The sequence below is a fragment of the Emydura macquarii genome, unplaced genomic scaffold (genome assembly GCF_026122565.2).
Source record: "Emydura macquarii macquarii isolate MOO-44397 ecotype Brisbane River unplaced genomic scaffold, CSIRO-AGI_Emac_v2 contig_1483, whole genome shotgun sequence".
Classification (NCBI taxonomy): Eukaryota; Metazoa; Chordata; order Testudines; family Chelidae; genus Emydura; species Emydura macquarii.
In genome coordinates, this window is record NW_027131620.1 from 2,026,579 (window position 1) to 2,054,316 (window position 27,738).

The 27,738-nt window shown below is 51.1% G+C and overlaps 1 protein-coding gene across 3 annotated transcripts; it reads left to right on the forward strand.

The window, feature by feature from the left end:
• On the forward strand, positions 1-27,626 carry BCL2L1 (BCL2 like 1). Of its 3 annotated transcripts, XM_067553985.1 has the most exons (4): positions 1-211; positions 466-533; positions 2,192-2,850; positions 24,323-27,626. In XM_067553985.1, the coding sequence occupies exons 3-4, from the start codon at positions 2,317-2,319 to the stop codon at positions 24,458-24,460; spliced, it is 672 nt and encodes a 223-aa protein (XP_067410086.1). In that variant the 5' UTR covers positions 1-211; positions 466-533; positions 2,192-2,316; the 3' UTR covers positions 24,461-27,626. The 3 variants fall into 3 exon arrangements, with proteins under 3 accessions (XP_067410086.1, XP_067410088.1, XP_067410087.1); XM_067553987.1 differs by lacking the exons at positions 1-211; positions 466-533 and adding an exon at positions 1,675-1,700; XM_067553986.1 differs by lacking the exons at positions 1-211; positions 466-533 and adding an exon at positions 1,683-1,722.
• The last annotated feature ends 112 nt before the right edge of the window (positions 27,627-27,738 follow it).

Here is a 27,738-nt window from a genome sequence, read left to right on the forward strand (position 1 = left end):
GAGCCCAAATGAAACTTGCCTTCTCAACCCAGAATTCTCAACTGGAGCTCCTCAGCAGAGGATATAAGAACTAGCCCAAGCCTTTTTGCTTTCAGAGGATGATTTAAAAGCTTCCCAGTGCTGATGAAGGCAGGAGAACGAATTTAAAACAAAACAACAACAAAAACCTAGGACCTCCATGTAAAAGTATTCTTGGCACCTAGATGCTGTGGTAAGAGGCTTACGACAAATGCCTGAGAGAGAAAGGGCTCAGGGCAGCAGGGGACTCTTGCTATAAGTTCCAAAGGTTTGGGGGTTGGGTTGGGAAGGGGGTGGGGCAAGGGAAGAGAAGAGTTAGTGTGGGAGGGACATGAGGGATGATGAGGTGTGGGGAGCAGGGCAGCAGCTCATGCATCCTGTGGGAGGGTCAGGGAGCAGCTTGCTGCGTGCTGCTGCTGAGTCAGTGGCTGTCTGTCTCCTCTGCAGCTGGTTCGACAGCCACAGTGAACTGAGATTTCCAGGCCAAAGCTTTCTCCCAGCAGCTGCTCTACAGGGTGAGTACAAACAGGCATGTATGTTCTTCCTCCAGCACCTATTCTAATGGAAGCCAGTGTATCTTGGCTATTGTTACAGATCCTTGTGCAAAGGAGAGGTTTAGATGAGGCCACCCTGTGTAGGACCTAAGGCAGGGTGGAAATGGGGCAGAAAAAAGATGCTCCCAGTAAAATCATAGAACTGAATAAAATGCTTTTAATAAAGAGTATTGAGATAAAGGTAACTTTAGTCAGTGACTGAACTGCCTGGTGATTTTTCTGAGGGGAAGGAGTCATCAGCTGTGGGTGTCTGTGGAACAATAAGGTTTCTTAATACAACTGGTTACAAAAAGCTCTGAATACACAGAATAACAGAAAATCCTGGCACCCTTTCCCCTATAGAGGGTGACTGTGTATTTGTGATGGTAAGACTTGTTTCTGGGGCACATTTCTGTAGGTTTATTTCTGTCGTTGTATTCTTGTAGAGTTACTTGGCAGTATTTCAGGGTTTCCTTCAAAACTCAAGGGTGCCAAGACTCCCACTTTTATATGTGAGTGTATGCATTCCTTTTTCCTGAAAACCTCCCTCTGCAATGATTAACTATCTCAGAAATAATAGAGCATAGGTTTAATGTGCTTCTAATCTTCCCTTGCTGTTCATGGACACTCGAAACTATTATTTGACTTCCTCCCCCAACCTTTGCTAACAAAGTCGGGTTGGGGGAGTGAACCAGTAACTCCTGGGATTGCAGTAAAATAGAAGGGGTCTGTTAAGAGGATTTCTCTGGGTTGTAGTGGCACTCAGATCCCAGAAAGAGAAACTGTGCACCTTCAATGCACCTGGAGGCTGGTGAAACTCAACCCAGGGCTAATCCTCTCTGGAATGGAAAAAGGAAAATGATGCTTTAAACAACTCCCCTTTGCTGGCTGCCAGCTGCTATTGTTCTAGATCCTTTCTAATTATCGGGAAATGTTACTTGACAGGAGCGAGAGAGGGCTGCATTGTTCCTTTCAGTGCACAAGCAAATGTTCAAGGGACCTCACCCAGTAGTACTGGTCCCTTTAAAAAAAAAATCAGGAAGAGCTTTGATCTTCTCTGGGAGGCGGGGAGGAAGGGGGCGTGAAGAGGAGGGAGGGTTCTTCTTTGCATTACTGCAGCAGAGTTGCTGCATGCACCACTCAATCAAGGTAATGGAGGAACAGGCAGAGGGTGAGCTCTTGGGGCTCCAAAGCCTCTTTGCTTTCAAATTTCCAGTCTGTGGTGTTGCATGATCACTTCAGCAAGAGCTTCTTTTTCTTCTGAAGCTTAGACTGAGAATAAGCAGCTTGGCTGGCTGGGCACTGAGCCCTTGTTGACCTTATGCAGAGGTGTAGAACCCTCCAACCTTCTGCATTGCTACATCACAAAAGAGCTTTCAGGCTTTCCCTGCTTCATGTAGAGGTGGCTGAACTGATTGCATTTCATGTGCATGTGACTTGTGGCTGTTTCAGAAGCAAATCCCAGGGTTTTCAGCCTAGTTCTCATTGACATTGATGTTTTTCCTGCAGTTTTCTGCAGTTCTGCCTAATGTATAACTGCAAAGACACTTGAGGATCTCAGATTAGTAAGAAGGTACGGATGTTAATGTGAGTATACTGTTGTGTTAACAGTTTATTTGCTTCTCTTTTCCCCTCTGAAGATTGTCTGCTCAGAGTTCAGATGTTTGCCTTGATACCAGAGGAGAGCAGAGTCTGGACCTGGTAAGCACGTTGGTCAGCTTGTGTTCTGGACCATGGACTCCATGAGAATCCCCCTAATGTGAAAATGTCGAACACTAACCGGGAATTAGTGATTGACTTTATATCCTACAAGCTATCGCAGAGGGGATACAGCTGGAGTCAGTTCGACGGGGAGGATGAGAACAGGACTGAGATGGCAAGCATCCCTAATGGGAGTCCATCCTGGCATCCGGGTGCCAGCCACATGGTGAATGGGGCTGCCGGGCACAGTAACAATCTTGAAGCCCATGAAAGGGTTCCGGCAACTGAAGTGAGGCAGGCGCTGAGAGAGGCAGGAGATGAGTTTGAATTGCGGTATCGGAGGGCTTTTAGTGACCTCACTTCCCAGCTCCACATCACTCCTGGCACAGCATACCAGAGCTTTGAGCAGGTGGTGAATGAACTCTTCCGGGACGGAGTGAACTGGGGGCGCATTGTGGCTTTTTTCTCCTTTGGAGGAGCCCTCTGCGTGGAGAGTGTCGACAAGGAGATGCAGGTGTTGGTTGGACGCATCGCCTCATGGATGACCACTTACCTGACTGACCACCTAGATCCCTGGATCCAAGAGAATGGCGGTTGGGTAAGAATGTATCTCACTTCCAAGGGGACTGCGCTCCCCATTCATTTGACCTCCGTGGCAGCTGTAGTACAAATTGAGTAAAATGCAACTGGCTGAATGCGTTGTGCATGCTAGTAATTCTCCTAGATGTCCGTATTGAATCTAATGCAGCCGGAATGGGCCTTTCCCCATGCGTTCTTAGCTGTTTTCCACGAGGGGTCACTCCATTGTGACAGAGCAAAAATAATTGCTACCCCCCCTCCCACCACCAGCCAGACTTGTCTGAATCCCTCTTTCTTCTTGGCCACCTTGGATGTTCTAGAAACTCTTTTGACAGGCCTCATAATCCCGGTTTGCTCCTAATTTGGAAACCCTTGTTCCTTAGCATGTTTGACAGTGGTCGGGAACCCAGCTCAGGACTGAAGCTTCCACCTTTGTTAATGCGATAGTCCTAGAATGCCGGGGGTGGGCTTTGCAGCCAAGTGGGGTAATACGCTAGCCCTCTGCCTCTGGAGACAAGAATTCACCTTCTGGTTTGCTCACAAATAAAGTGGACCCACTTCCCCTTGATATCTTTCCTCCACATAGTCTGCCATAAATGCCTAGTTAGGGGAGGCCCAGGACTGAGAGTGTTGCAAGGCAGAATTGATGTGCATGGATAGACCTACGTAAAGAGAGCCAGCCAAAACACCCAGTGCTGTATGCCTGGCTCTGATTACGGTGGTTTTTCCCCTGCTCTCCTGAACATCAAACTTGCATATACTTTTAATGGATTTGTATTAACATGAATACGTGTTTCCCAAGGAAGCATTTTTGAAGTACGCAGTCTGTCTGCTCATCCCCGGATAGCTTGTGCTGTGGGAATTGTTGGGTCCATGGTATTTTGCAGGTGGAAGATGTTCTAGTTTACTCCTTTTTTTAACTCTTGTGTTCTGGTGGCTCCCTGGGAGTGATGCCTGTAGTAGTACTGGCTGAACAGGGAGGACGGTGCCAGCAACTGGCATTTAAACAGTGGAGTATTGTTTCCCCTTCCCATTGATGAGCTGTGGTTTTGAAAATAGTGTTCACCTTAGCAGCCCAGCAGCCACAACCAGTAGCCCATCCTGAAAGCTAGAGGAGACTGGAGGATGTGCTGGGGAGTATGGAGACAAGATTCTTTCAGCCCAGCCTTGCTCTGCACCTGTTCCTGGCACAGGTGAATTCTAACTGCCTCTCGGAGATCAGGGAAGCCCAGCGTTATCCAGGATAAAGTAAAGGAGCTAAGGCGGAAGGGAGGAGGTGCACCGAGAGTTCAGGAACGCTTGGAATGCAATTGTCCTGGGGCGCTGCCTGGGGTGTGGTTGCCCAAACAGACTGAATTTTGTTTCATGTTAATAACTAGGATTCTCATTGACCGGCTCAGCAGGCTGTCTCTGCCCACTAGCTCTCTTGCCTTGTAGATCACCCTAGCTGAATGCTGGGTTTCATCCCTCTTCTCTCCAGCTTTGGCTTTTAAAAACAGAGATTAGTCCTGGAACCGGGTGATCAAATGGAGGTTTCCAAGTCTCTGTTGCTGCTGGTGACGATTGGGTTGTATCCTGGAGACCTACGCAATAATGCAATCTGGTTTTGTAAATGAACTCCCTGGGAGATTTAGATTAAATCACTGATGGAAAGTCACTGGTCTCTGCTTGTTGGGAACGCAATACCCTCCCCCCAACCAAGTATCACAGCTTGCTTCCTTTTTGTGTGAGCACAAATTCATTGTTTGAAACAAATATTTGTTCAGCAGATTGCATGAGGGACAGGATTCCTCTGTGTCTGATACACCCACTGGCTCCTGCTCTGAAGATCACTATTAGCCATTTTTTTCCCAAACAGAGATGCAGCTTTGCTAAATGCTGGTATCCCTGATAGAAGCCAGCTAGGGCAGCTATCTGTCCTTACTTGCAAGCTGGCCGAGCTGTGACACTGCCATTGGTGTAGGGAGGCAGTGCAAATGCCCTTGATGCCCAAAGAGAATGTCTGGACTGTTTCTATAGGTTCATCAAACTGTCAGCCATAGAAAAGCTGTGGGGTGCAGCTCCTGTGTGGGTCCATTACAGGGACTCCAACCCAGACACCCGACTGGCTGCTTTTATGGCTCTAGGAGTGCTTTTGACCTTGTCAGCATTAGGCCTTTTTTTGTACCAGTTTTCCCAATCTCGCTCCCCTTGTCCAGCTCCTCTGCTGTTACAATATTAACAGTAGCACCATTGCTATCACAACTGGTTGTAGAAGTTCAGCAATCCCTTAATAAGGGTGGGGGTTATGGATTTCTTCTGTTTTACCTTCCCCTGCTTCCACATGCAGAGAGAAACCATTGGTCTCTCTCTTACTAGCTAGTTCTGCCATGAGCCTTTAATGGGTGAGTGCTCCTGGCTCAATGATGGAGTACTTGTCCTGCTGCCCCTGTCCTGTTTGCTCAGGATTACTGCTCACATAGGGTGTGTATGGTGCACGCTGAGCTGCCATTGTCTGGCTTGTTCAAACAATGCTCTCACAAAAAGACAGGTTCCAAACAGAGGAATGCAAGTTCCGGCTGGCCCGCTCCTGGCATGTATCAAATAGTTTGTTTTCTAGAGTATGGCAGCATTTCACTTCCTGGAAATCTCTGAGAGGGCAGGAGTGTATTTGCCTCAAGTACCAGACAGTCTTTTCAGATAAGTGTTCCTGCTTTCCTGAGGCTGGGGAAAATGAAAATGAAAGGGCTGCCATGGTGCTTGGGATGAAGGGCCAGGACTCCATTATCAGAGAGAAACCCTTGCTTTCTTAGAGTGGGTTTGAATAATGCTTTTCTGAAAGGTCTGCAGAGGCTGGGAGTGATTTATGATGAATGACTAATTTAAATTTCTAATAGAGATCTGGTTAGAAAGTAGAGGCTGGAATTGAAGACTCTGGCAACATCTGTGCGATTCCATGAATAAATGGGAACTGGAGAATATACTGCTGTTTGCTGATGCTGACTATCCTGCCTCTTGACAGGGGCATTGAGTTCTGTCTCATTGGAGTAAAGCAAACAGTTCCCTAAAGTACTGATTTCCTGGATGCTTCTGCCAGATGGCATCACAAACTATCCCTAACGCATAAACACCAAGGAGGCAAAGAAACTGAGGACGACTCAGGGGAGTATAACAAGAAGTAATGGGCAAAGATTCAACAAAGGAAAGGTTGGGGTTCAGATTTCATTGGAGAGAACTATTAGTCATATGCAATAGTGGAATAGTTCTCTAGGAAGGTAATGCAAACAGTGTTATCTGAAGTCTGAAAAACTGGACTTCACTGAAAGGGGGATAGACCAGATATAACCTCTTCCCCTTCCTTTGACCTACCCAGCTCAGATTTTCCCAGTTACTGAGTGATAGCCAGATTGGACCAGAGTCTTGCTGAGTTGCATTGCGGCAGGACGGAGTCTTGTGCTCTTTGTGGAGAAAACTCTCTAGAAAATGTGATTAGGGAAAGTTCATTTTCTAATGTTTTTTTTTTTAATGATGGGAAATGACAGACATTTGTCATATGTCAGGCAAATTGTGCTCTGGATTCACCCTCTGTGCTTTCAGAGAGAAAACTAGAGACATTGCTTTTCATCTTTCAGTGAGGCTTTTCGCTCCTCTTCATGTCTATTCCTATGATTGCTATACCACGATGGGGATTGGGAATAGCCATTCTTAGGCATTCATCTCAGCCTCTTGATTGCTCCAGTACAGAGACTGCTGGAGTGGACTCCGTGGTAGAGCTTGTGACTGCACTGTGTGCCCGGTCAGAGTGCAGACACGCTCAATCCATGCTTGGTTTGGATGAGCAAACCAGATGTGTGCTCAAATTCACCGATCCTGGTATACTGATCTCTGTTCTTAGCATGTAGGCCTCCTACTGCGATCTCATGTAGCCTTTCTCTTTAATGATGCCTATATAGACCTTTCTGTTAAGGCAGTGAGAAGTTGGTCAGACGTGTTGATGTGTAGTGTAACACTGTGAGATTAGCTCCTGGTATGGCAAGCATTGCTTCAAATAAGCGGATTGCAAGTTTCAAAGCGCATTCTGGAATGTATACATCCTGTGCGCTTTCAAAGAAATGCAGCTCTCTGGGTGGAGTGCCGTAGTTTAACACACAGCTACACTGTACAGCAGCTCTAAGACCGGGAGGGAGGGATAGGCACTTGGAAATCACAGTGATGAGCGCAGTATAAATACCGAGATAGAAGAATACAATATTCTTATTAAGTGACCAGGGAAATCCACATGGGCCAAATACAATTACGCAAACTGGACTGTGGGCAGGGTATCAGCGTTAACACTCAGACTCTTCTAAAAGTGCCATGGGCTCTTTAATGACCAGAGGTGGTCGGTTTGATATCTTGGCCTAAAGATGGTGTCTCCAGGTGCACAGTCAGCCTTGACTGGAGACGGCTGTAGGTGTTCTTTGGGCACAGCACATCATTCCTCTTCAGAACAGTGAAATGCTCTCTAACTGTAAGGCTTCTGCATTATCCAGCAGCTGGATCTTCCTATTTTCTTTCCTCTTCCTGTCTTCCAAACAAATGTCCTGTCCATTCATCTACTTTGCATGCCATAGGGCTGCGGGAAGATGTTTCTCTAGGCATCACCTGCCTGGGTTGAATAAATATTTTTCTGAGCACCAGATGGTTTCCTTCTCTCCCGGCTGAAGCCCTGAAGGTTCTGTCTTCTCTTCCATCAGATTCAGTCTCATGTCCACACTTACGAGGGGCAGCAGTGGTAGGTCCAGGCACTCCCTGCATGATGATCAGTTTCCCTAGGAAGACTAAGTCTGTACCTGGTGGGGAGGCAGGCTGGCTAGTTGCAGATAGCCGCAGTCTGAACAGTGGGATTGTTTGAGATCTCTGCTCAGTGTGCAGACCTTTGGCATCTTCTCAAACTGATTCAGAGCTGGGAGGCTTTTCTATATAGCCCTTCAGGAAATGCCATTGGAATGACTTCCATTGCTGCTTCCTGTCCCAGCCCAGCAGCAGAATTCCTGCCGGCTAAAAAGTGAAAGATGGAAAGAAATCTTTGCAGACTTTCACTCTTTTTCCCACTTCCTCAGTTTCTCTCTCTGTCGTACGATTTGATTACATTTCTTGAAGACTTCTTTCTTGTGACTCAGAGCAACTCCCTTAACCTCTTTGGACCTTCATAAAAGGGGATAACACTTCCCTGCCTTCCATGGTGGATTGTGAGAATTCATGTTTGCAAAGAACTCTGTGATCCTTGGATTCAAAGAACAAAATACTTTAAAAATACTGCAAGATGCATTTCCAAACAATTCGCACTGTTACAGATTCTCAGCTGCTCTCGTTGACTGTAGTCCCCCTGATCTGATGATGCTGTTTGAAATTGGAGTTCAGGCCCCCTGACCATGAGTTGCCTTGGGTCTTTGCATGTCTGCTTTTGAGATGCTGTGTCTGACGCAGCCAGAGGAGGTTTGGGAATGGCGAGCCCTCACTCAGACCGTGGAAATTGCAGCTTTCTGTGCATGTGCCTGATGTGCATGGCTACGCCTCATTTCTGGATTGGATGTCAGAAACGACGTAACCCTCTGTTTATATAATTCAAATGGGAATGTGCACAGCAGGCCTGGGGTGAGTGTGGTGGAGTCTGAGTGGTGATGTGACGTATCAGAGCCTTTGGTGCTGCCCTTTGGTCGTCTGTGTCGTGTCTTCCTCTCCCCCCCCCCCCCTCCCGCCCCCCCAAGTGCTGTTGAGTGAAAGAAGGAAGGCTATGGGAATAGAGTCCCCTTCTGAGAGAACCAGGAACACAGCTCTAGCACAAATAACTATTTCCCTGGCAACTACTAAGCCAAATTAGTCCTGGGAGAAATTTCACTGGAGGAGTTGGGAGAGGAGATGGGAATGAGGACAGGCTCATCTGAGAATTTTACTAAGTCTGATAGAAGTGGGAGCGATCCTTGGTTGATGCTGATTTATTTCCTAGATAGCAGCAGAATTGCTAGGCAGAGCTTTCTTCTCTCCCCCACCCTGATAATCTGAGCACGTGATGGCAGTAGGAGCTCTGGCTGCTATTGGCATCGTCAAAGGCATGACTCAGTGGTATTCTCTCTGCTGGGTGGTGGTAATGCCTGAGAGGCCGGAGAACACCATGCTCTCCTTCTGCTGCCCCCTGACAGAGACACTACTCTGGGAAGGACCATTGTTCTGAAGTGGCTATAGATTAACTAATGTTGGGAACAGGGAATGGAAGGGAAGCATTTTGGTCCTTCAGAGACATCTCACTGGTTGGGCTGGTCCCTGGGATTCGGTTTTGCTTTCTTCTCCAAGGCCACGGTTCTTATCTCTGAACATTCCTAGAACCCCCATTGTCCCGTCTGCGCTGTGCCAGTGACAATGACCACACGAGGCCTTCTCCAGCTTAGTTACTAATTGCCCTGTGGAGTGCACTGAAAGGGAAGAGCTCTCTCCACTTCACAGCATCAGGCACATTGGTCTGTTTCTAAAGAAGGAAGTGTGGCCTTGTCTGAATGCACAGGGCAGCTTCGGTTTTGTCCTCTGGGGTGGTGTTCGTTGTTGCAGTGTTCAGGTGGGGGGATAAGGTTACAGTTTGCCACACAAGCAAAACAGCCCAAGCTGACTGGAGGGCAGAACCGTTAACAGATGGCTCCAGCTGGGGGTTACTGGGGAGCAGGTGTGGGTTTCATGACAGGAAAATTTGAAGAGAGACATGTCGATTTTGAATTCAGGAGGCCTGTGAGGTCGCATGCCTGCTGCCACAACTTGCAGGCTGGTGAGCTGGGTGACCTAGTTATGGTGCAGAAAACTGCTTGCTTTGTTTGTTATTTTTAGGCGTTTCACTTATTTCTATCCTTGTGTTTATTTTAGATAGAGAGCAAATTCAGGAGCTCACCAGTGCTGGGAAGGGCAACCTCCTGGTGGAAACACACAGTACAAGTCCTCCATGCGGTCAGCATCTGCACATCCGCACGTGCTTTCTCCCAGGCACATGCTCACGTGTACTGATCCATTGCTGTCTCTTAGGATCCTTTAATGGGGACCCAAATGCCCTCAGTGCTGGTGCTTGCCTCTAGGGTAAGGAGGGAGTAGTGGATGGAATTCAAAGGCCTCTTTGGGCGTGTTAACCAGAGAAGTTCTTGATGCCTCTGGGTTTATTTGGATGCAGTGTTGTTCTTTTGTTCTGCCTTTTTAAAGGAAGCAGAGAGTTGAATGAACAATGGGTTGAATCTACTCTCCTGATTTCAGTGGATTTTATACCCTGTGGATTAACTTGCAGCCATTTCTCTCTCCCAGTATGAGAGAGTCAGTTGCCCATTCTTCGGGGAGTAGCACCTCACTGGCCAGGGAGCAGAATGCACAAAGAAGGGCAGTAGGCTGTCGTGTCTCAATGAGGGAAGATTCATGGGGCTCCTCATCAGCCTTGTGTTTCAGCTGAAATCACAGGCCTGGCTTCTGTATTAGTATCCTTGGTTGGGGACGCTCAACCTTGAGATGAAGAGCCCCTCAGAGAAGGAAGGTTACGTCTAGGCCAGAGCTTAGAAAGTCATTGCTGTCTGCAATGACAGTGTTGTCTTGTCTGTAAGCCATGACCGGTTCCTTCTCCGACATGCAGCAGTGAGTCTGAGGTTAGAATGAAAGTAAGAGTGTCCTCAGTCTACAGGACAGCCTGACCATAAAACAAAGAGCAGCCACTTTCTCTTTACCCCAAGCAGTTGGCCTTCAGTAGCTCTTCAGACTTGACTTGGAGGTAACATGTTGCATCTGAGGAGCTGAGCTACTCCGTAACATGGAGTTCTGAGGGAGGGCTGCACACAGCCAGAGCTTCTGCAGCAGGATTCTGTTGCTGGTGTAAACTGTGCATGAAGGGATGGACAAGTAGAGCGTGCTGCGAGGTGCCTTGCCCTGACGAAAACAGCAGGTGTGGGCTTGGTTGGCCTGTTGGTTGGAAATAGAACCATATGCCCGGGCTGAAGAGAGGGGAACAGACAGAACTGTCTGTTAGACAGCACAGGTGTCTGAGCACCTGGAGGCCCCTTACAGAGTGGGGAGAAAGGGTGGAGAAGAATGAAAGATTTCTCCTCCCTCCCCCGCTGCGCTGATACCAGTGCAGTCCTACATGACGCCAAGGGCACCACACTAAACCAAACAAAAGTGAGGGGAGCACGGGGCTCAGGAGCAAGCTGCCAGGCTCCCACTGTACTCACTGGAGTTAGAGCGAGGGCGTGTTTGACTGCTGCAAGCTGGGAGTGGTCAGTGCAGAGAGGAGGGGAGCAGCAGGAGAGCTTCCACTTGGATGGTTCCTGCCCCTCATGGACCATTTCACTGCTATTTTGGACATGATCTTGGTCCCACTCACAAGTTCATGGGAGTTTTGCCGTTGGCTTCAGCAGGAGCAGGTTAATGGCATGCTGCTGGAGGGAGGGAAGGCTGTGGGGATGCTGTTGTCTCAGGTAGAGACTAGCTGTGCTGGCTAGTATTCCCTGGCCAGCAAATGGAGGCTGTGTGTATATGGTCACGAGTAGCCCCAGCTTCCTATATTGAGGGCATCCGATTTTTACTGCTGTAAACCTGTGGCCATAAGCGATGGCATAAATGCTTGGTTGTGCTTATTCCATCCTGAAATGATGTGGCTCACCAGTGTCTTTATTGTATGAAACAGTGATTGTTTACAGTATGTGACTATGGCCCAGAGCAGATCCCTCTCCTGCTGCAGTATTTTGCCTTGCATATGTTAAGCCTCGATTGCTGGAAGGGCGTCCTATTTGGCTCCCTCTCCTGTTGGTCAGGAGGTTTCTTGCTAAGTGACTTCATGGGCTGAATCACTTGAGATTTCACATGGATTAACAGGAACTGAGTAAGTACATTTCTCTTTCCTCCTCCATCCCCGTTCCATGGGGGTAGCTGGATGAGGAGCTCGACTCAAAGGGTCTGGGTGACTTATCTTAGTGAGAGAGGCTGAGACAGCCTATTTAAAATCAGAGCTGGTCTGTGTGCAGAGGGAAGAGTGGGTCCTGATTTCTTGTCCATCCCCAAACCTCCTGACCATTTTCCCAAAGGCATGTTTTGTAGGGTGGAGTAAGAGGAACGGAGCATGTTCTTATATCCAGCCTTTCAGCTCTGGCCCCAGAGAGAGGAATGTGGTCATGTGTCAGGGTCCACTGAAGCCCAAAGGTTGTGTGTCAGCAAAAGCTGCCTCCTTGCAGAAACTGTTGCCTTCTTCCACAGTTCTACAAGGATACAGGAACTTTCATAATGCTCGAGGCAAAGAGTATGACTGGGTGAAAATTCAGCTCGGTTCCTCTTCTAAGCGACATGCTGTAGGCATGGGCTCCCCAGAAAGGAGGTGATTGTGTTACACAGCAGCCTCACTGAGCACATGCAGCCATTGCACTAATACCTTACAAGCGTTGGATAGCGTGAAACTAGACCAGGAGCATTCCCACTGCCCCTAAAATGTGCCTCTCTCGCCAAAGGCCGGCAGACTGGTCTGCCCATTTGGGGCTCAGACACCATCTGTCCAGTGGGGAGAAGCTGCATAGAGACTGTTTTCCAAAAGGCATTAAATGGGTTAGTCCAAGGAAATGCAATCCCATTCCCAGCAGGTGCTAATCTCCTGGGTGAATCCGGCTCCTACATGTTCCTCCTGATGCCTTTGTATTATGTCTTCCTGGCTCCCAGCTTTCCCTCTCCTGTGTGTTCCTGATACTGGTTCTGGTCTATGGCACTGGTGGGGCTCTCAGCCCAGATGGTTCTGAGGGAATAACTTTCACTGATGAAAGTTGGATGCAAGGGGATTAGTCATTCGTGCCAGCTTTTGTTTTGCTGCACACTAACGTTTCAGCTGATTTCTGATTCTCTTGCAATAGAACACGTCTGTCCTCTCCGGTCTCTTCTGCTGTGCACAGAACAGGCCAGGCTGGCTCCTGGGAGGAAGAGAGGGGCTGCAGCTCTCTGAATAACCCCTCTGACATATTTGGGAAATGCTGAAATTGCTGATGAGCGTTTGTCGTCTCCGAGTGGTGCAAGTGTGTTGTAGGTTCCGTGAAGCTGGTGATGAAACCAGTTTGACAAGCGTCCCTGGCAGCAGGGGTTAGGAATGGAATGTGCTAGTAACTGTTTCTCTGGTTAGAAAAGAACGGGCTTTGATCCTAGTGTGCACTGAACTCTGTAGGTTTCTTATACTTCCCACTCCAGTACCCAGTCTGGCTGGCGTCCTTACACAAACTGGGACAGCCTGTGTGCCTTACCTAATGCTAGCTGGTGTTCTGCTGCTGCGGGGTGGGGAGGATGGTGGAGAGAGATTCTCGTTTAACCCTTTGAAGTTTACCATTTCCCAGCTTCTTGAGTGGTCGGATGTTTTATCTCTTCACACAGCTCTGGGTCACCACATCCTGGAGTTTGACAGTGATTGCTGAGGACTCAGGGTTCATCACATCACTGCAGCTGGCTGGTTCAGGAAAGAACCCAGAATTCCCTGCTATTGTCATTGAAATCAACCAGCTGCTTCCATGTAGGTCAGTGATTTGCATAACAGTTAAAACTGAGTCCCTGAAGCATTTGCACCTGCAGAGTCTGCTTGTGTGTCTCCCCGCTCACCATGGAAGCTGGCAGTGAGTTACTGACAAAGCACTTGAAAGAACACTAGGGGTGGAACAGCGGAGCCCTTTGCGCCGAGCAGAGCCGCTCCAGAGAGTGGATGAGGGCTGTTCTCTGATGTCAGAGTCTCCTGACATGGGAGGGGGATGGGTGAAGGTGGCATATTTTCTGAAATGCTGTCTGCCGGTGACTGTTATAACCACGCTTGGGCACTGCTGCTGCATGACAGTCAGATCCAGGCTTTGAGGGATGTTTGAGCAGCCATACAAATATGCAAGGGGGGGGGGGGGGGCTGTGGGGTTTGTGGCTTGTCGTCCAGCCCTGTGGTGGGGGGAGAGAGAGAAGGGGACCTTTGGGATCAATCTTGGGCTCTGGTAGTCAGGTGAGGACCCACTGGGCTGTGTTTACAGGATTCTAGCAGCAGCCTTTGGGAATTACTCCTGTTTTCAGTTTTTCTCAGTTGCCGTTCCCCACTGAGCTTCACCTGCAGGTTCGTACATGCCCATCCCACGTGGTGAGTTGGCAACCGTGCCTCCAGCCCCTGGGGTAAAGGGCTGCTGTCGTTGCTGGGCTTTGCTGCACGATGGTGTTTCCTATTCCCCCATCTTGTCTCCGTCATCGCTGTAGGAAACTGTTCCCAAATGCATGTTAATCCAAATTCTAATGTCAGCTTCTGGCCAGTGACTAGGGTGCATCATCTCTATTCTAGCAGTAACACAGCTGCTGTTAGAGTTACAGGTATAATGGAAACACCAAGAGACCCTCATTTACAGGGGACAGTGGGACTGTGGCTAAAGCGCCAGGATTTGGGAATCAAGACCTCTGGATTCTGTTCCCAGCTCTGCCACAGACTGGCATGTGACTCTGGACTGATCATTTAGCCATTTTGTGCCTCAGTTTCCCCATCTGGGATAACAGTGATCTACATCATAGGATGGTTTTGAGAGCTAACTAATAATTGGACAGTGCTTTGAGATTATTGGATGAGAAGCCTCGTGTATTTGCTGACCTGCTGTAGGTGTTTCTCTAAAGGTATATTGCTCTTTTCTGAACCCTTTCCCAAGCAGACTTTCCTGTTGAGGTGGCAGAGAGAGTTGTGTGCTTGGCGTTCAGTCACTGCATCAGCTTCTGTCTGACAGGCTTGGGCGGTAAATCAGCAGGTGTGGCGGTGGCATCAGTAGGTGGAAGGTGTGGCCCTTGGGCTGTTCTGTTGCCTGTTTCCTCAGTAGGCAATGTTCTGGGTGAAAGGCTATTGAATTTTTTTCTGAACACTGCCCAGACTGGCTCTGCAACGGGCCAACCAAGTAAGTTCCCTGCCTTTGCTCACATTTCCTCTGCCATAGGAGCGACTCCTCTGCTGTACAAGTGACCCATTCACATGCTGGTGCACTTCACCCATGCCACACTAAGGAAGCTTTCTCAATTCCCAAACCCCATCTTCCCCCAGTACCTGCTCTCCTCTCCTCTCTACCCCAGCTGTGGTTCAGACAATGTGTTGCTGCCCGAAGAGACTAGACAGGGATTAACCCTCTACATCTGCTTCCCTCACCTGTCCTCATGGATCACTGCCACTTGATGAATCCTGCTTGTATCTTGAAAAAGGAACTTGGTCTGCTTCACTTGCCTCAAACTGTGTCTCGCCCTGACCCCAATTTCACTAACTTGAGTGCAACTAATTTCCTTTCCACCTGTCTAGTGTTAGCATTTCAGATACTTACCTAGACACAAGAATGAAACGAATCCAGCTAACAGGGTTGGTACTATTGATACATTTAAAGCACTAGTTCCCCCCAGTCTCTCGGTAGGGATGTGAATCCCAGTGCCCTGGCCAAATTTCAAATCTGATAGAATATAGATGGTTATCTACTGAGAGACCTTCTTCACGCCCCATTGGCTACGCTGGCCTTTTTTTGTGTGGCGTTGTTGGCACTGTTTAAACAGCTGCTCCGTCTCACCCCAGAGGTGGCTGCATTTACACTGTTGGTAACTGCCTGCTTTACACATTTAAACAGAGATGCAAAGGGTTGTGGGATCCTTCAGGAGGCCATGCTCAGTGTAGGTGTAAGATGGGTATCATGCTTTCAGCGCTGCAGTAGGGAAGGATCCCTTCTGCTTTTGTCCCAGGTGGCGAAAGGAGCTGATGGAGTGGAGTATGGGCTGTGAATCTTATTCTGTGTATGTCTTCTGCCCATCAGAGCAGCAGGGGGCAGGGATGGGAGGGTGAAGGTGGCAAAAACAAATACAGTTTTACACTATAAGAGGGAGGTGCTGCTGAGCTAGTGGGTGGTTCTTGGCTGACTTGGAGGCGAGGTGATACCTCGCTAGCCCTTGGCATAATTGCTTCTATTATATTTCACTATCACCTACTGCCCCATCCTTTTAGTGTATCTGTGGAATCTGGGGGGAGGGTGTGAAATGCAGAGCCAGCCTATTGTAAAACAATCCCCCTTTGAAGGGCAGGGTAAGCCAATACTTACCGTCTGTGATCTTCTTTGTAACGTGCTGTTGCTATCGTAGTCCTCCTTTGAGCAACTCAGGAATTCGAAACATTTCATCTCAGATAAAGGTGACAGGGTGAGGCTAGAAATATCTGGACATGTCTGGACTAGTCTGAGATCCAGAACACGGGGCTGGTGAGGTTCAAACTGACACTTGGGGGGCTAGACATCAGGTATAAGGGAAGCAAGGTCCTGGGTGAGTGCATGGGCTGGAAGGTAACCAGGAGATCTGCACTTCCCTAGTTTCCAGTCTGTCCACCAAATCCTGAGCTGAAGCACCCTTGTCCCTTCTACCCCGTTCTGGGCTTGCTGCGTGTCCGGGATCCCAGGTGGGGAGAGGGCAGAGCCCCATGCCGTGTGGCTGGAATGGAGCACATGAGTGAGTGAATGCCACAGAATTCACTGGCTTCTCCAGGTACAGTCACCTGGAAAGAAGGGGCACGCTGCTGTGCAGTCAGTGCCTGTGTGGGGCCCCGTCCGTGGCCTGCCAGCTACATGTTGTCCAGGTCTGGAAGAAGAGGGGTGCTTCTTGACATCCCCCCCCCCACACACACACACACTTACACTGTGTCTCTGCAGTGCTCCTCAGCTCTTGTCCCTCCCTGCCTGTAGTGCCTGATAGCTCCATGTATTCACCAGATGCCATTTATCTCTGGCTCAGCAAACACTTTCTTTTCTTAGAAATAAGCGCTGCAAAACAAGTCCAGTTCCTAGAAGAATTTGAATTATTCGAATTATTATTCGAATTATTAGAAGCTCAGAGGCAGATACTATCACAACTAGAAACAAAACACCAGGCCAGCCTGCTTGCCCCATCAGCTCTCTGCCCTCCCAGCATCTCTCATGCCCTAGCGAAAGCCCTTCGTTCTGCTGGGTGATCTCTGCCTGGCTCCCTGTCGCCATTCTGTTTGCTAGGGTGTCTGTGCTGCACAATGTCTTGTGCGGGAGGGGCCTTCGCTTTTATTACCGAGTGGAAAGACCTTACTTCTCTTGGTTTCTTTTCTAAAATAGTCGGTGCCGGTTTTTGGTGCGGTGATGAGATTGTGTCAATCCCTCAGTGCTGCGAACCTGTGCAAAAATGGCAGCTTCTCGATTCCCTAGACATGTTACCCCTCTACCTTGCAATGAGCCCCCCTTCCTGGAAGCCTTATTAGAGCAGAGAAGGGGGTGTTCAGGAACTATGCAGGGGGACAAGGATTTTTCCCCTCATGTAGCAATGGGCTCAATAGAAGAATCTCCATGGCCTTGATTCCCTCCCTCTCCCCCCCAAATAAACAGCGCCATTGGTCGCACTAAGAACAAAGGTCTGGATCTTTCCTGGGAGGATGCAGCGACTGCAGCATCTGGGGGAGGGGCGGGAGGGAAGGGGCTTGAGTGCACCTGACCTAGATGCTCTGTAGTAAACGGCCAAAGACAGTGCCTTTGTCTCTGCTTTCTGCTCTCCGTCTCCTTGTGAGGCAGCCCCAGCTGAGAGCTGACACATCAGGGGGGCTCAGTGCGAGTCTAAAGAATGGCAGCATGGACCCTTCTGAATAAACAGACTCTGCTACCAGGGACACTTGAGCAAGTTGGGGTGTTGAATACGTCTCTTCTGACGTGCACCATGCACTCAGCATGGCGGTGCATGTACACAGCTTGACTCTGCGGTGGGGGCAGCTTATACATTCCTGTTCAGCATTCTGTGGGGGAATCATTAACTTGCCATTCCTTGGGAGCAAAGTGCTTCCCCTGACCCTGCAGCCCACGTGTTCTGGCTAGCTCGATGGGAGTGTGTCATAGCAAATGACCCCAACGGAAAGAACCTGGGTATCCATAATTCAGAGGGAAGCTGAACAATGACTGTTGCACGACGCAAGGCCAGGATTTTGATTGGCTGCTCCTGGGATGCGTCTCCCTTTTCAAAACCTTCCTGATGCGACTGGCATTTGTGTGCTTCCAAAGGAGCCTGTTTCGTGTGAGCCCCAGCCAGCGCGGAGTACGCAGTTCTGTCATGGGTACTGACTGGCCGCAGGACTATCAATAGGAAGGAACTTCGTTCTGAGTGCATTTTATAAACTGAAATGTCAATTCCTGGGCTCTGGAGCCTGCTCCCTTTCATTTGTCTCCTGCGGTAGATCACTTGGGGCTCCTGTAGCCCCTTGACCTCTCTGAATGGGACAGCTAGCTCTCTTTCTCTTCTCTGTATTTGAAGGGACATTACCAAGGCTGATGTGCCCAACGTTTTCAACTCTCCAATCCTGGAGGGAAAAAATCTATCCACTTTCCAAAAGGCAGGCTGCACTATTGCTAGCACCCTAGTGTTTTAGCTGGGCACAACTGCCAACAACAGATTCAGGGCTCCGTTTCTCTGTTATTACAAACACACCACATTGTCCTTCCCTGTCCCACCTGGGACTAGATAGGAGATTGGACATATACAAGAATCCTAATCTCTTTCTCTCTAGGCAGGGTTCTTATAGATATGAGTGGCCTGTCTGCTCCTCACAGCAATGGAGCAGGGGCTACAATACAACAGGTCTGCAATGCCCAGAGGTTTCACTTTAGGCCCATCAGCCCTCTGTGTTCCTTTCAATGGAGGGGAATTGGAGACACAAACAATTCTTATCCTGCTCAATAAAATAGTGAAGAATAAGGCTGGAATGGTGAGGCACATGGTATAGGTTAGCAGGAGTCTGTGCTGCATGGGGAATGCTTTGTACCTAGGATTCACTAATTACTATTTCATCACATTAGAGCAGTGTTTTGCAATCAGTGGGTCATGGCTGCCAGAGGGACAAGAGAGGCAATCAGGAGAATCGCAAGGTGTTGAAAACTTTATCACAGTTTCAGGTAAAAGAACCCCAAAAACAAAAAACGCTTGTTCCTCCCCCCACTGAGCCCTCAAGGTTGACTATTCACTGTCAGCCTCTCAGCACACATTATAGGGGCTGATTGTTATCACTGTTGTTTTCGCTACAAGGGTAAAAAAATGTAAGGAGGTTGCAAAAGGTTTGACTTTGGAAAAGGTGTCGCCAACCTGATACAGCTGAGAAACAGCATTAGCTGAGGCTGACTGATGCAAGTTGTGCAAGCACCGAGAACTGTGACACCTGGATCAGCGTCCTGTCCAGCTGGCTGTAATATGAACTCCGTATAGAGTTCTTTGAAGCACAATGTAAATAGGAATGAATTTGTCCTCACTGACACGCCTGAGCAGTAAAATGATCCCCATTTTACAGATGGGGAAATTGAGGCAGAGAGGGTAAGCGATTTGCCCTGGGCCTCAGCAAAAATTGGTGTCGCTTGGGATTTTACGTGACCCCAAATATTCCAAACAGGTCATTGGAAAAACTTGCTTTTGAAATTGCACATTTATCAATCTGTGCAGCAGCATTGTGTGCAGCCCACAGAAGGGAGGGGCTGTGACAAATGAGCGGCTTGAGGCCAAATTCAAGCAGCAAGCAGGTGCAACTTCAAAGCCCCAGGGCCTCTGAAAATCCCCAAGTCCCTGCTTATTCCAGGCCTGAACTTGGCCTTCTGTTAAAACCTTCACATGTGTACATGGCAAGGTGGGGAAGGCTGGGGCACTCTGCCAGGAGCTCTGATGGAGTGGGACTGGAGCAGTTTGAGGATGTCATGTCTTAGGGGAGGAGCCAGTTTAAAAGCATGTGGCTGAGCTGCTTGTCAATCACAGCTGTAGCTTAGGAACTGATGACCATGGCAACAGTCACAGCTTGTCTATTGATGTCTTGTCTGGATGCTAATGGAGACCTTACCAGGGGTTTGATGCAGTTCCTTGGCCCAGCTATGGGAGTCAGGAGGCCCCTCTAGAGGCTCAGGCAGGCAGCAGGAGGGGATACAGCAGAGAGCCTGTCTGATTTCTGTACCTCGCACAATAAGGCGTGACACAGACACAGGGTCACTCCAAGCTTATCTGTGCTTTCCAGACTGGCTGAATTACTGCAGCTAAATCCTGCTGGGAAAATGGCAATCTGAATATAATCCACACCCAGCTCCTGTGGGGGAAGAAAGGGGCCCTCCACCCTGGGTCAGATACACAGAGCTTCTCATGGAGTGTTCTGAGAGCAAATCTGTGCCTGGGGCCCATCGGTTGCTTGTGGGGTGGGGCAGGGAGATGCTAGGCTGGTGAGCTTTCATTGTTGTATCGATTCCTCTTCGCTCACTCTCTTTGGTCTCCAGTTCTTTGTGGGGCGGTTTGTGCTGTAGCAGGGGAACAGGGCTGGTTACTTACCCAGTGAGATAGGAGAACAAAGTTAGGCTCACGTGTGCCCTAGTCCCTGGAATGCTGTGTTGGGAAATGTTCCTGCTTTCATCTGACCGACAGGCATGCTTGGTAACAGATAAACCTCCCGCCTGCTGGGGGTAAAGGTCCTCTGTACTCTGGCTGCGTGCTGAACTTGGACTGCTCATCTATTAGAAACAGGATTGTTGTGGCTCTTGGATTAAAGCGCCTGCCCTGAGGGGCTCAGGGGACAGCAGTGCCGTTTACCTGCGCTAGGTATGCTTCCGCAGCAGGATTTTTCTCCTCACCCCACCCCACCCCACCCCGCTTAGACACACAGGGTCAAACTTGTGCTTAATAGTGAGGCATCTACACAAAAGCCTCCTGAACACCCATTGCTTCTATTGACTCCAGTGGGAATTCTGCACTCGGCACAGAGCACCCACATTTAGCCCACACTGTGTTGCTGTATCTGTCTGTATCGGGAAGAACCTCTCGCAGTCGCAGGCCAGCCCTATCCCTGTGGGGTGGAGTCAGTGTTCTGCTCTGTTCATGGAGCATCCGGCTCGGTGGGGTGGGGTGTGTTTTGGAAATTTGGAGTGTCTCGGTAGGTGGGAAGGAGTTGATGTCCCGGGCATGTCAGCAGAGCTGCTGCTGTTTCCATGTGCTCAGGGCCCAGGTGGTCAGCAAATGCCCCAGCCCTGGAAAGGCATCTTCTCGAGGTCCCATGCAGCACTACGACTCTCTGACCCTTCAGGGAACTAGCCAAAGGGAGCGTGCGGCCCACCTTGGTCATTCTCAAATCTCAGGCCAGCCTTTGCTTGTGCAAGGCCCCGTGGTTGGTTTGCGGTGGGTGTGTAGTTCACTGATGTAGGGCCTGCTCGCTAGCCAGGCTGAGCGTCTCACCGAGGAGAAGCCATGGATGTCTTCCGGCTGCCTTCCTGCAGCGACTACTGGAAATGTCACTTCAGCACCCGGGTCCCTGCGCTGTGCATTGCTGTCAACTCCACGCAGCCCAAGGGTTAGCCCTGTTTGCGGATGGGTCTGTCTCCGCAGCCCACGGAACAAGTCCCGGCCCCGGTGGGCAGACTTGTGCTATTGCGAGCCCCACTCGCCCTCCAAAAGCAGCTGCGCAGATGGTGCCTGAAGTTGTGCGTTGGGCGGAGCTCGGGCTCCGTCGCCTGGCAAGGGGAGTGGGCTGCAGAGCCTGCCAGGGCGGGGAGAAGGCGCTCTTGTTGCCAGGAGCTCTGGGCAGAGAGTGGGTCCTGCCATTGGTGGTGCAGTCGGGCGGGTATGGCTAAGGTGAGAGGCCTTGTCGCTTAGCGGATGGGCCTGCCCAACGTGTCCCCCTAGATCCAAGGCAGTGTGGCCTTTTGCCCTCTCCCCTGACTGTTTTCCCAGCACTCCTCACGCTGTTTCCTCTGGTTCCGTCATGTCCCTTCTCTCCATCACGGGACGGCAAGCTGAACTCGAGTGGCCGCCTGTGCTGGCAACTCTAAATCTCCATGTATTTCACCATCCAGACAGGGTGGGGTGGGGCTTCCATCTGGTGGCAGGAGGTGCAGGGCTCGGGGAGGAACCAGGCAGAGCCCTGGGTGGCTGCATTCCTGGCAGATGCTTCAGACTGCCCTGTGCCCTGAATTCCAGGGATCTTGTTGTCCCAGAACACCCAGCTTCCCAGAAATGACTCTCGGCGCCTGACGCTGCTGAATGCAGGGCTCTGTTGTGTGTCCTGCTGGGTGCTAGCTATGGGAGGGGGAGGAGAGGAATGGGTGCAGAGCAGACAATAACAGAGACATGTGACGTTTGTTCTTAGAGTAACCATAGAAAATTGGGCTCCAGTTATGTACTGGTTTGCCCACTCCAGCCTCCCCAGCAAACAAAGCTCTGCTGTCTCCCTGCTCACTCCCCCCACGCGCCTTCCTGATTTCAGAGCGCTCTGTGCTCCTGGTGTTCTCCCCTCTCCGACACGCTTCTCTCATGACTGGTCCTGTGCTTCGCCCTTTGCTCTCTTTATACACAGTTCGGGGTGGGCAGCCTGCCTGCCTGAAGAAGCTTGACATACATGGGGCCTGCTGGGGGAAACAGATGCCACTCTTCCGCCTCGTCTCCTCTCCCCCGCTCTTGGCTGTGATTGAGAGATTCCTGATGGCTGTTGGGTACTGACTGCCCAGTGCTGCCTTGGGCCCTGGGGAAAGGCAGTCTCTGGACAGAGCAGCAGAGAGAGAGACATGAGAGCCAGAGGAAGGTTCCCCAAATCAGAGGGTGAAAGGGGTATTTCACTGATCTCTGACAGCATGGGTGAGCCTGGTGGCACGGCTAAATGTCTGGGAATGATGCGCCTGCAGGCCTGGCAGCTGGGCAGGAATAGCTGGCTCTGGGGAGGAAGCTGAAGTGCCTCTCTCCCCACTGAGCGAGACTAGCGGGGAATAATCTGCAGAGGAGCCTTTGAGGCCTGGGAGGAGCTGACCAATCCTGCCCCGCTCCCTGCCATTTAGCAGGCTCCATGTTTGGGATGTAATGTGACGGCTGTGCTTTGAGTGGCAGGATTTCTGCCCTATGGTCTCTCAGCTGTTCACTGGGAGTTCTGCCCTACACATTCCTGGGGAGGGGCGCTCAGACTCGAAATAAGCAAACAATAAGATGACAGGTCCGCTCCTGAGTACTGTACTGCTGACTGTTACACTGAAGATAGACAGACAGCATTCACAGGGCAGTTACACAGTACTTCATTTTCTGGACACTTCTTCATAACCTTTTCTAGTCAGTTTAACCTTGAACATTGAAACATTACAAATCTTTTATACAGTAAAGATCAAACAAGTTTAACAACCAATTCATCCTTCAGCCGAAGTTGGGATTAGTTAATGAATAATGTGAACATAAAATAAACCAGTCCATAGCAGTGGGAGCTCCAAAACTTCTCGTGCCAAGATGGTAACGCAGAGTCTCTGCAGTACATGGGAAAAGTCTGCACTTTCTTCCTTGTTTCGTTATTTGTAAGGGGGTCTCTATTTGTTAGCTTGTCTTTGAAATCTTTTTGTTTTTAAAAACTTGGGTGGCCCAGTTTGTCTAGGCAGCCGTTAGGATGGTTCTCAAAGGATACATCCACTTCAGACTCCCCTTGGTAGCTTTTGTCACTGTGCTCAAGGCTTGCCCTCTCTTTTTCTGTGTTTGAGTTATTTTTGGTCTCTTGGGAAGTGGATGCATACATGCTCCTCTTCCGTGGTTTGCAAGACCCCCCCACAACAGGAACACTCTCATTGTTCTCTTTTTCCAGGGCTGAAAATTGGATCCAATTGTTTTGTCTTTGGTGAACGTTCTCAGATTCTTTAAAGATGGATGCATGCATTGTTCTCCTGGCTTTGCGTTCTTATGAATCTTAAAAGGATTTTGATCCACACACATCCCTCATGTTCTGTTTTTATGCAGCCTCGTAGAGAGGTGCTCAAGCTAGGCGTGGGGGACTTCAGGAGAGGGGAGCTGAATAAAAGGAATTTCCTGGGTGTCTTGGCTGTTGCTCAGCTGGCCACTTCCAGAGGAGGGTAGGAGACTGCTCCTGCTGACTAGCAAGAGTCACATACTTGCGCTAATCAACACACAGAGAGGCGTGAGGGGAGAGGAGCCGTGGCTGGCATGTGGTGGGGCGGCTAACAAGAAACAGCCTTGCTCAGCCCCACCCCGTGGGATCTGCCCGTCAGTTTCAGATCCTGCTCAGCGTAAGATGTTGCTTGTGATGGGGCTGGGGGGACAGTCCCTGTGAGTGAGGAATACTGTGGCGTGTCATTTGGGAATGATCTGGTGGGTTTTATTCAGGGAACTGGTATTCGCTGTCCTGGCACAAGCAGTCTTTGGCTGGTATACGCTGGACCTGTACCAGGAGGGTTTGCTGGGACATCAAGCCCAGCAAAGCGTTTCTGGTGCAGACTAGGCCAGGCTGCCTGAGCCCCCGCCCTGTTACCAACTCAAGCAGTGCCAGCCTCGGGCCACATCCCACCTGACTGGAGAACAGGACTTGTGACAGGACAGCGGTTCAGGAATCCCTGCTGCTCAGAAGATGGCGCCCGCGTCCAGACCTTGTGTGGTGTCTAAATGTGAGCTCTCCCCTGCCCCCCACAGCCCTGGCTTCTGCAGCTCCCTCACCCCTCCTCTCTCTCTCTCTCTCTCCCCAGGAGCGGTTTGTGGATCTCTATGGGAATGATGCTGCTGCCAAGAGCAGGAAGGGCCAGGAGCAGTTCAACAAGTGGCTTCTGACAGGGGCGACTGTGGCGGGAGTGCTGCTCCTGGGCTCTCTGCTGAGCCGCAAGTAACTGGACACCCCAGCCCCAGCATGGCTCTGGGTCCATCGCAAACAGCAAAATCCATCCCACTATACGCCAGAGCAACCTGATCATTCCAAGGGGCAGTCCCCTGCCCACAGACCGGCTCCTGCAGGGCAGTGACTCCTGCCCCCCCAGATCTCTTCTCGGCCGGGTGACACCATCTACCTTTTAGTCCGATCTTCATTTCCTGTTGTTTTTAATAGCCCCTGGGACCAATGCAGCGAAGCTACAGACGGGTGATGTGGGGCCCAGGCTGGGAAGCAAACAGCCACAGCAGGGATTAGTAGGTGGAAACACACTCCAACCCTTCAGGCTCCCCCTGGGCTGTTAGAGAATACACAAGCTTTGTGTGTGTGTGTGGGTGTGTGTGTGTGGGTGTTTCAGGGTAAAGCTTTAGGGGCAAGGACCACCCCCTCCACGCAGCCCCCCATCATTCCAGGCTTCGTGCAGATCTAGCAAGAGCCGCCGGTGGTGGTGGTGGTGGTGGTGGTGGGAGGGGGGTTTCCAGGCAATGCCTGTGGGTGTGGCGCAAGGCAGGGGGAAAGGAGGTGTGTCCTTCTGGCAGGCTGAATGGGGAAGAGGAGGATCTGCTGTTAACCGTCAGTGCAGCTTCCCCTTCCCCACCTGGGCTTCCTCTTTGAGCCGGCCCAGGTCAGCTGAAGTGCTGCAGTTGCCTGGTTGTCATGTGCAGCACCTGGCGCTGGTAGGAAAGGTGCAGCCAGGGCCCCGTGCCTGCCCTTAGCAGACCTCAAACCATTTCTTCTAGGAAAGGGGTAGAGTTTACAGTAGGTGTCTCCCCAGCCCCAAAGGTCCTAACCCTTCCCCTCTGCTGCAGGAGACTCCTCCCAGAGCTGTGCACTGCTGCCTGCCCCCGAATCTGCTCTGCCCCCCGCTTCCAGCTCCAGACCCGAGGCCAGTCTCTATGACGGCTGTGCCGGCCCAGGGCACTCTGCTAGAATGTGTGTAATTCAGGCCCAGCTCTGTGCTCCAGGCAGGAGCGTAGCAGGATCCTCATGCTGTTCTCTCCCTATGAATGTAGATTTCTGCAGCGAGCTACACTGCGCCTCCTGCTTCCCTTGTGCCCTAGGCTGCAGCTTTTCCCTCGGTCCCCTCCTGCCCCCGTGCTGCCACCATGCCAGACAGCTACCCCCGCTCCTCTGCTCCACTGCTGAACTTGGCAGTCGCTAAATGGGGCTGCTCTGAGCATGGGCCTGGGGCTGTAAACCGCAGGTAATGGCGGCTCAGGGGCCTGCTCTGGCCATGAGTTCCCTAGCCAGTGCCTGGGCGGTGCCCGGGGCAGAGACGGAGACTCACTGCTGCACAGGTGGGAGTTGGCGGACAGGGACAACCGCCGGCAGCAGCAGAGGCCTGGAAGGTGTGTACGCTCAGCTTCTCATTGCTGCGTCTCTGCGAGCAGCGCTCTCGGGAGAGCCGCCACGGCTGCTGCCCAAGGAGCTCTCAGCAAGGGCAGCAGGAAACACGCTAGGCCAGGTGGGAATGAAATGGGGGTGCCCAGCCCCTTCCTAAGCACACCCTGCGGGGTAGCAGCAGAGGCCTCAGCGCTGTGTCTGAGGGCAGGCTGAGGGAAGAGAGAGACCGGTGGAGGTGAGTGCGGTCCCATGGAAAGCAGCAGGAGCAGGCAGCTGGAGCATCCTCCTCCCTGGCCATGGGAGAGGTAGGAGCCCGATCTCTGAGCAGGTGGAGCTCAGAGCCGGGGCAGAGGGAGCCAGTTGGCAAGGGAGGGAGGGGGCAGGCGATGGAGGAAGGCCCCGGCCCCCCTTCCTGGGGGTTCCACTTAGCGGCCAAGTCCGAAGTGCGGTCACACTCTCTCGCAGTGCCGGTGGCAGCCCGCCTCGCAGGGGGAGTTCAGAGCCAGCTGCTGGGCCCCCGCCAGCTCCAGGCGGGTAGCTACTGCCCTGGGGCGCTCCCCACTCACTCAGCAGCAGCAAGCACAGCGTGGAGCACCTGCCTGGCTCTGGGCTGGGCTGTGTTTCTCTGGAGTGACTGAGTAACAGCAGGATCTGGTGTAATGCTGCTCCTGCTGCCTTCCACCTCCAGTGCGTGTCCCCCTCCTCCCCGGCCAGGGCATCTCCTGCTCCTAGCACAGGGACATGCCCGTGCCCGCCTGCCCCCCACGCTGAGGGCTGTCCCTTGGCAGAGGATTGTGGTGCCACATCTCCTCTTCCCTCCTACAAGCTGCTGGGCCCTGCTAGTGGGTGACTGACGTGTCATCGCCCCGAAGCATTAACGTGAAATATCCCCCAACCCCGTGGCGTCCAGCGTAAGTCCCGACAGTCCTAGCAGGTGTCTGCGCCGTGTACATATGTTCTGTGCTCTGCTGTAAATACCTGAGAGTAGTTTTTATTCCTTTGTGAATATTCTAATACTATTTTTGTTAACTGTATGTCTGTATTTATGTGTGTTGACACTGCTCCCCCTAGAGCCCTGCAGGGCATTTGCTGTGCGTTCTGCACGGGGCAGGCCCCAGGGCTGAGGAATTGTCCCTCTGTTGATGAAGCATCCCCTGAGAAGGGGTTGAGAGAGCAAGTCCCCACAGACACTAAGAAACCACCTGGCACTCTCTGCCCTTTGCCTCCGCCTCTCCCGGGGCTGGCCGGACAGGGTGGGGTTAGGGCCCCCCCTCTCCCTTTGTGCTTGGAAGTTACCCCCCACACAGCTGGTGGCAGGCATCTGAAATGCTTTGATTGGCAGGTGGAGGCTCGGCCCTATTAATAAACTCTGTTGCTGGAGCCGCTTGTAGTTCTGTCATTCTTGCAGAGAATGGCCCTGCCCCACTGAGCTGTGCCTCCAAAATACGGTCACCACTCCTCTCTCCACTTCACCCCTGGTGCAGCGCTAGTGTAGACGGGCACTGGCTGTGTTTAGCTGAGCACAGAGAGAGATGGCCTGGTGCGGAAACACCTGGGTCCTCTCTGCTCTGCCTGCACCTCTCACGCTCCGTGAGGAGCCTGCATGGATTGGCAGGCACCAGCAGAAGGTGCCTATACCAGCCCGCAGGCCCAGAGCGAGGTGCCCGGCTGGCCCTCCCTCGCTCTGTGAAATGGGAGGAGGTTTGGCCGGCACCCAGCACTAGGAGACACAGATTCCTGGGTTCTAATAGCAGCTCCGGCTCGTCATAGCTCGGCTGAGTCATTTATTGCCATCTGCCACCGAGACAGGCAGGAGCACGGTTCTCTTCCCTGTCCTTCGGCGCAACGAGGGGTGCTGGCAGACCGCTCCGAAGACATGCCCTGTAACGTGCTCAA

Coding starts and splice junctions, on each gene's coding strand:
- BCL2L1 (XM_067553985.1), top strand. CDS start 2,317: ATGTCGAACACTAACCGGGAATTAGTGATTGACTTTATATCCTACAAG. Junction 2,851..24,322: donor TCCAAGAGAATGGCGGTTGG/GTAAGAATGTAT, acceptor CTCTCTCCCCAG/GAGCGGTTTGTGGATCTCTA.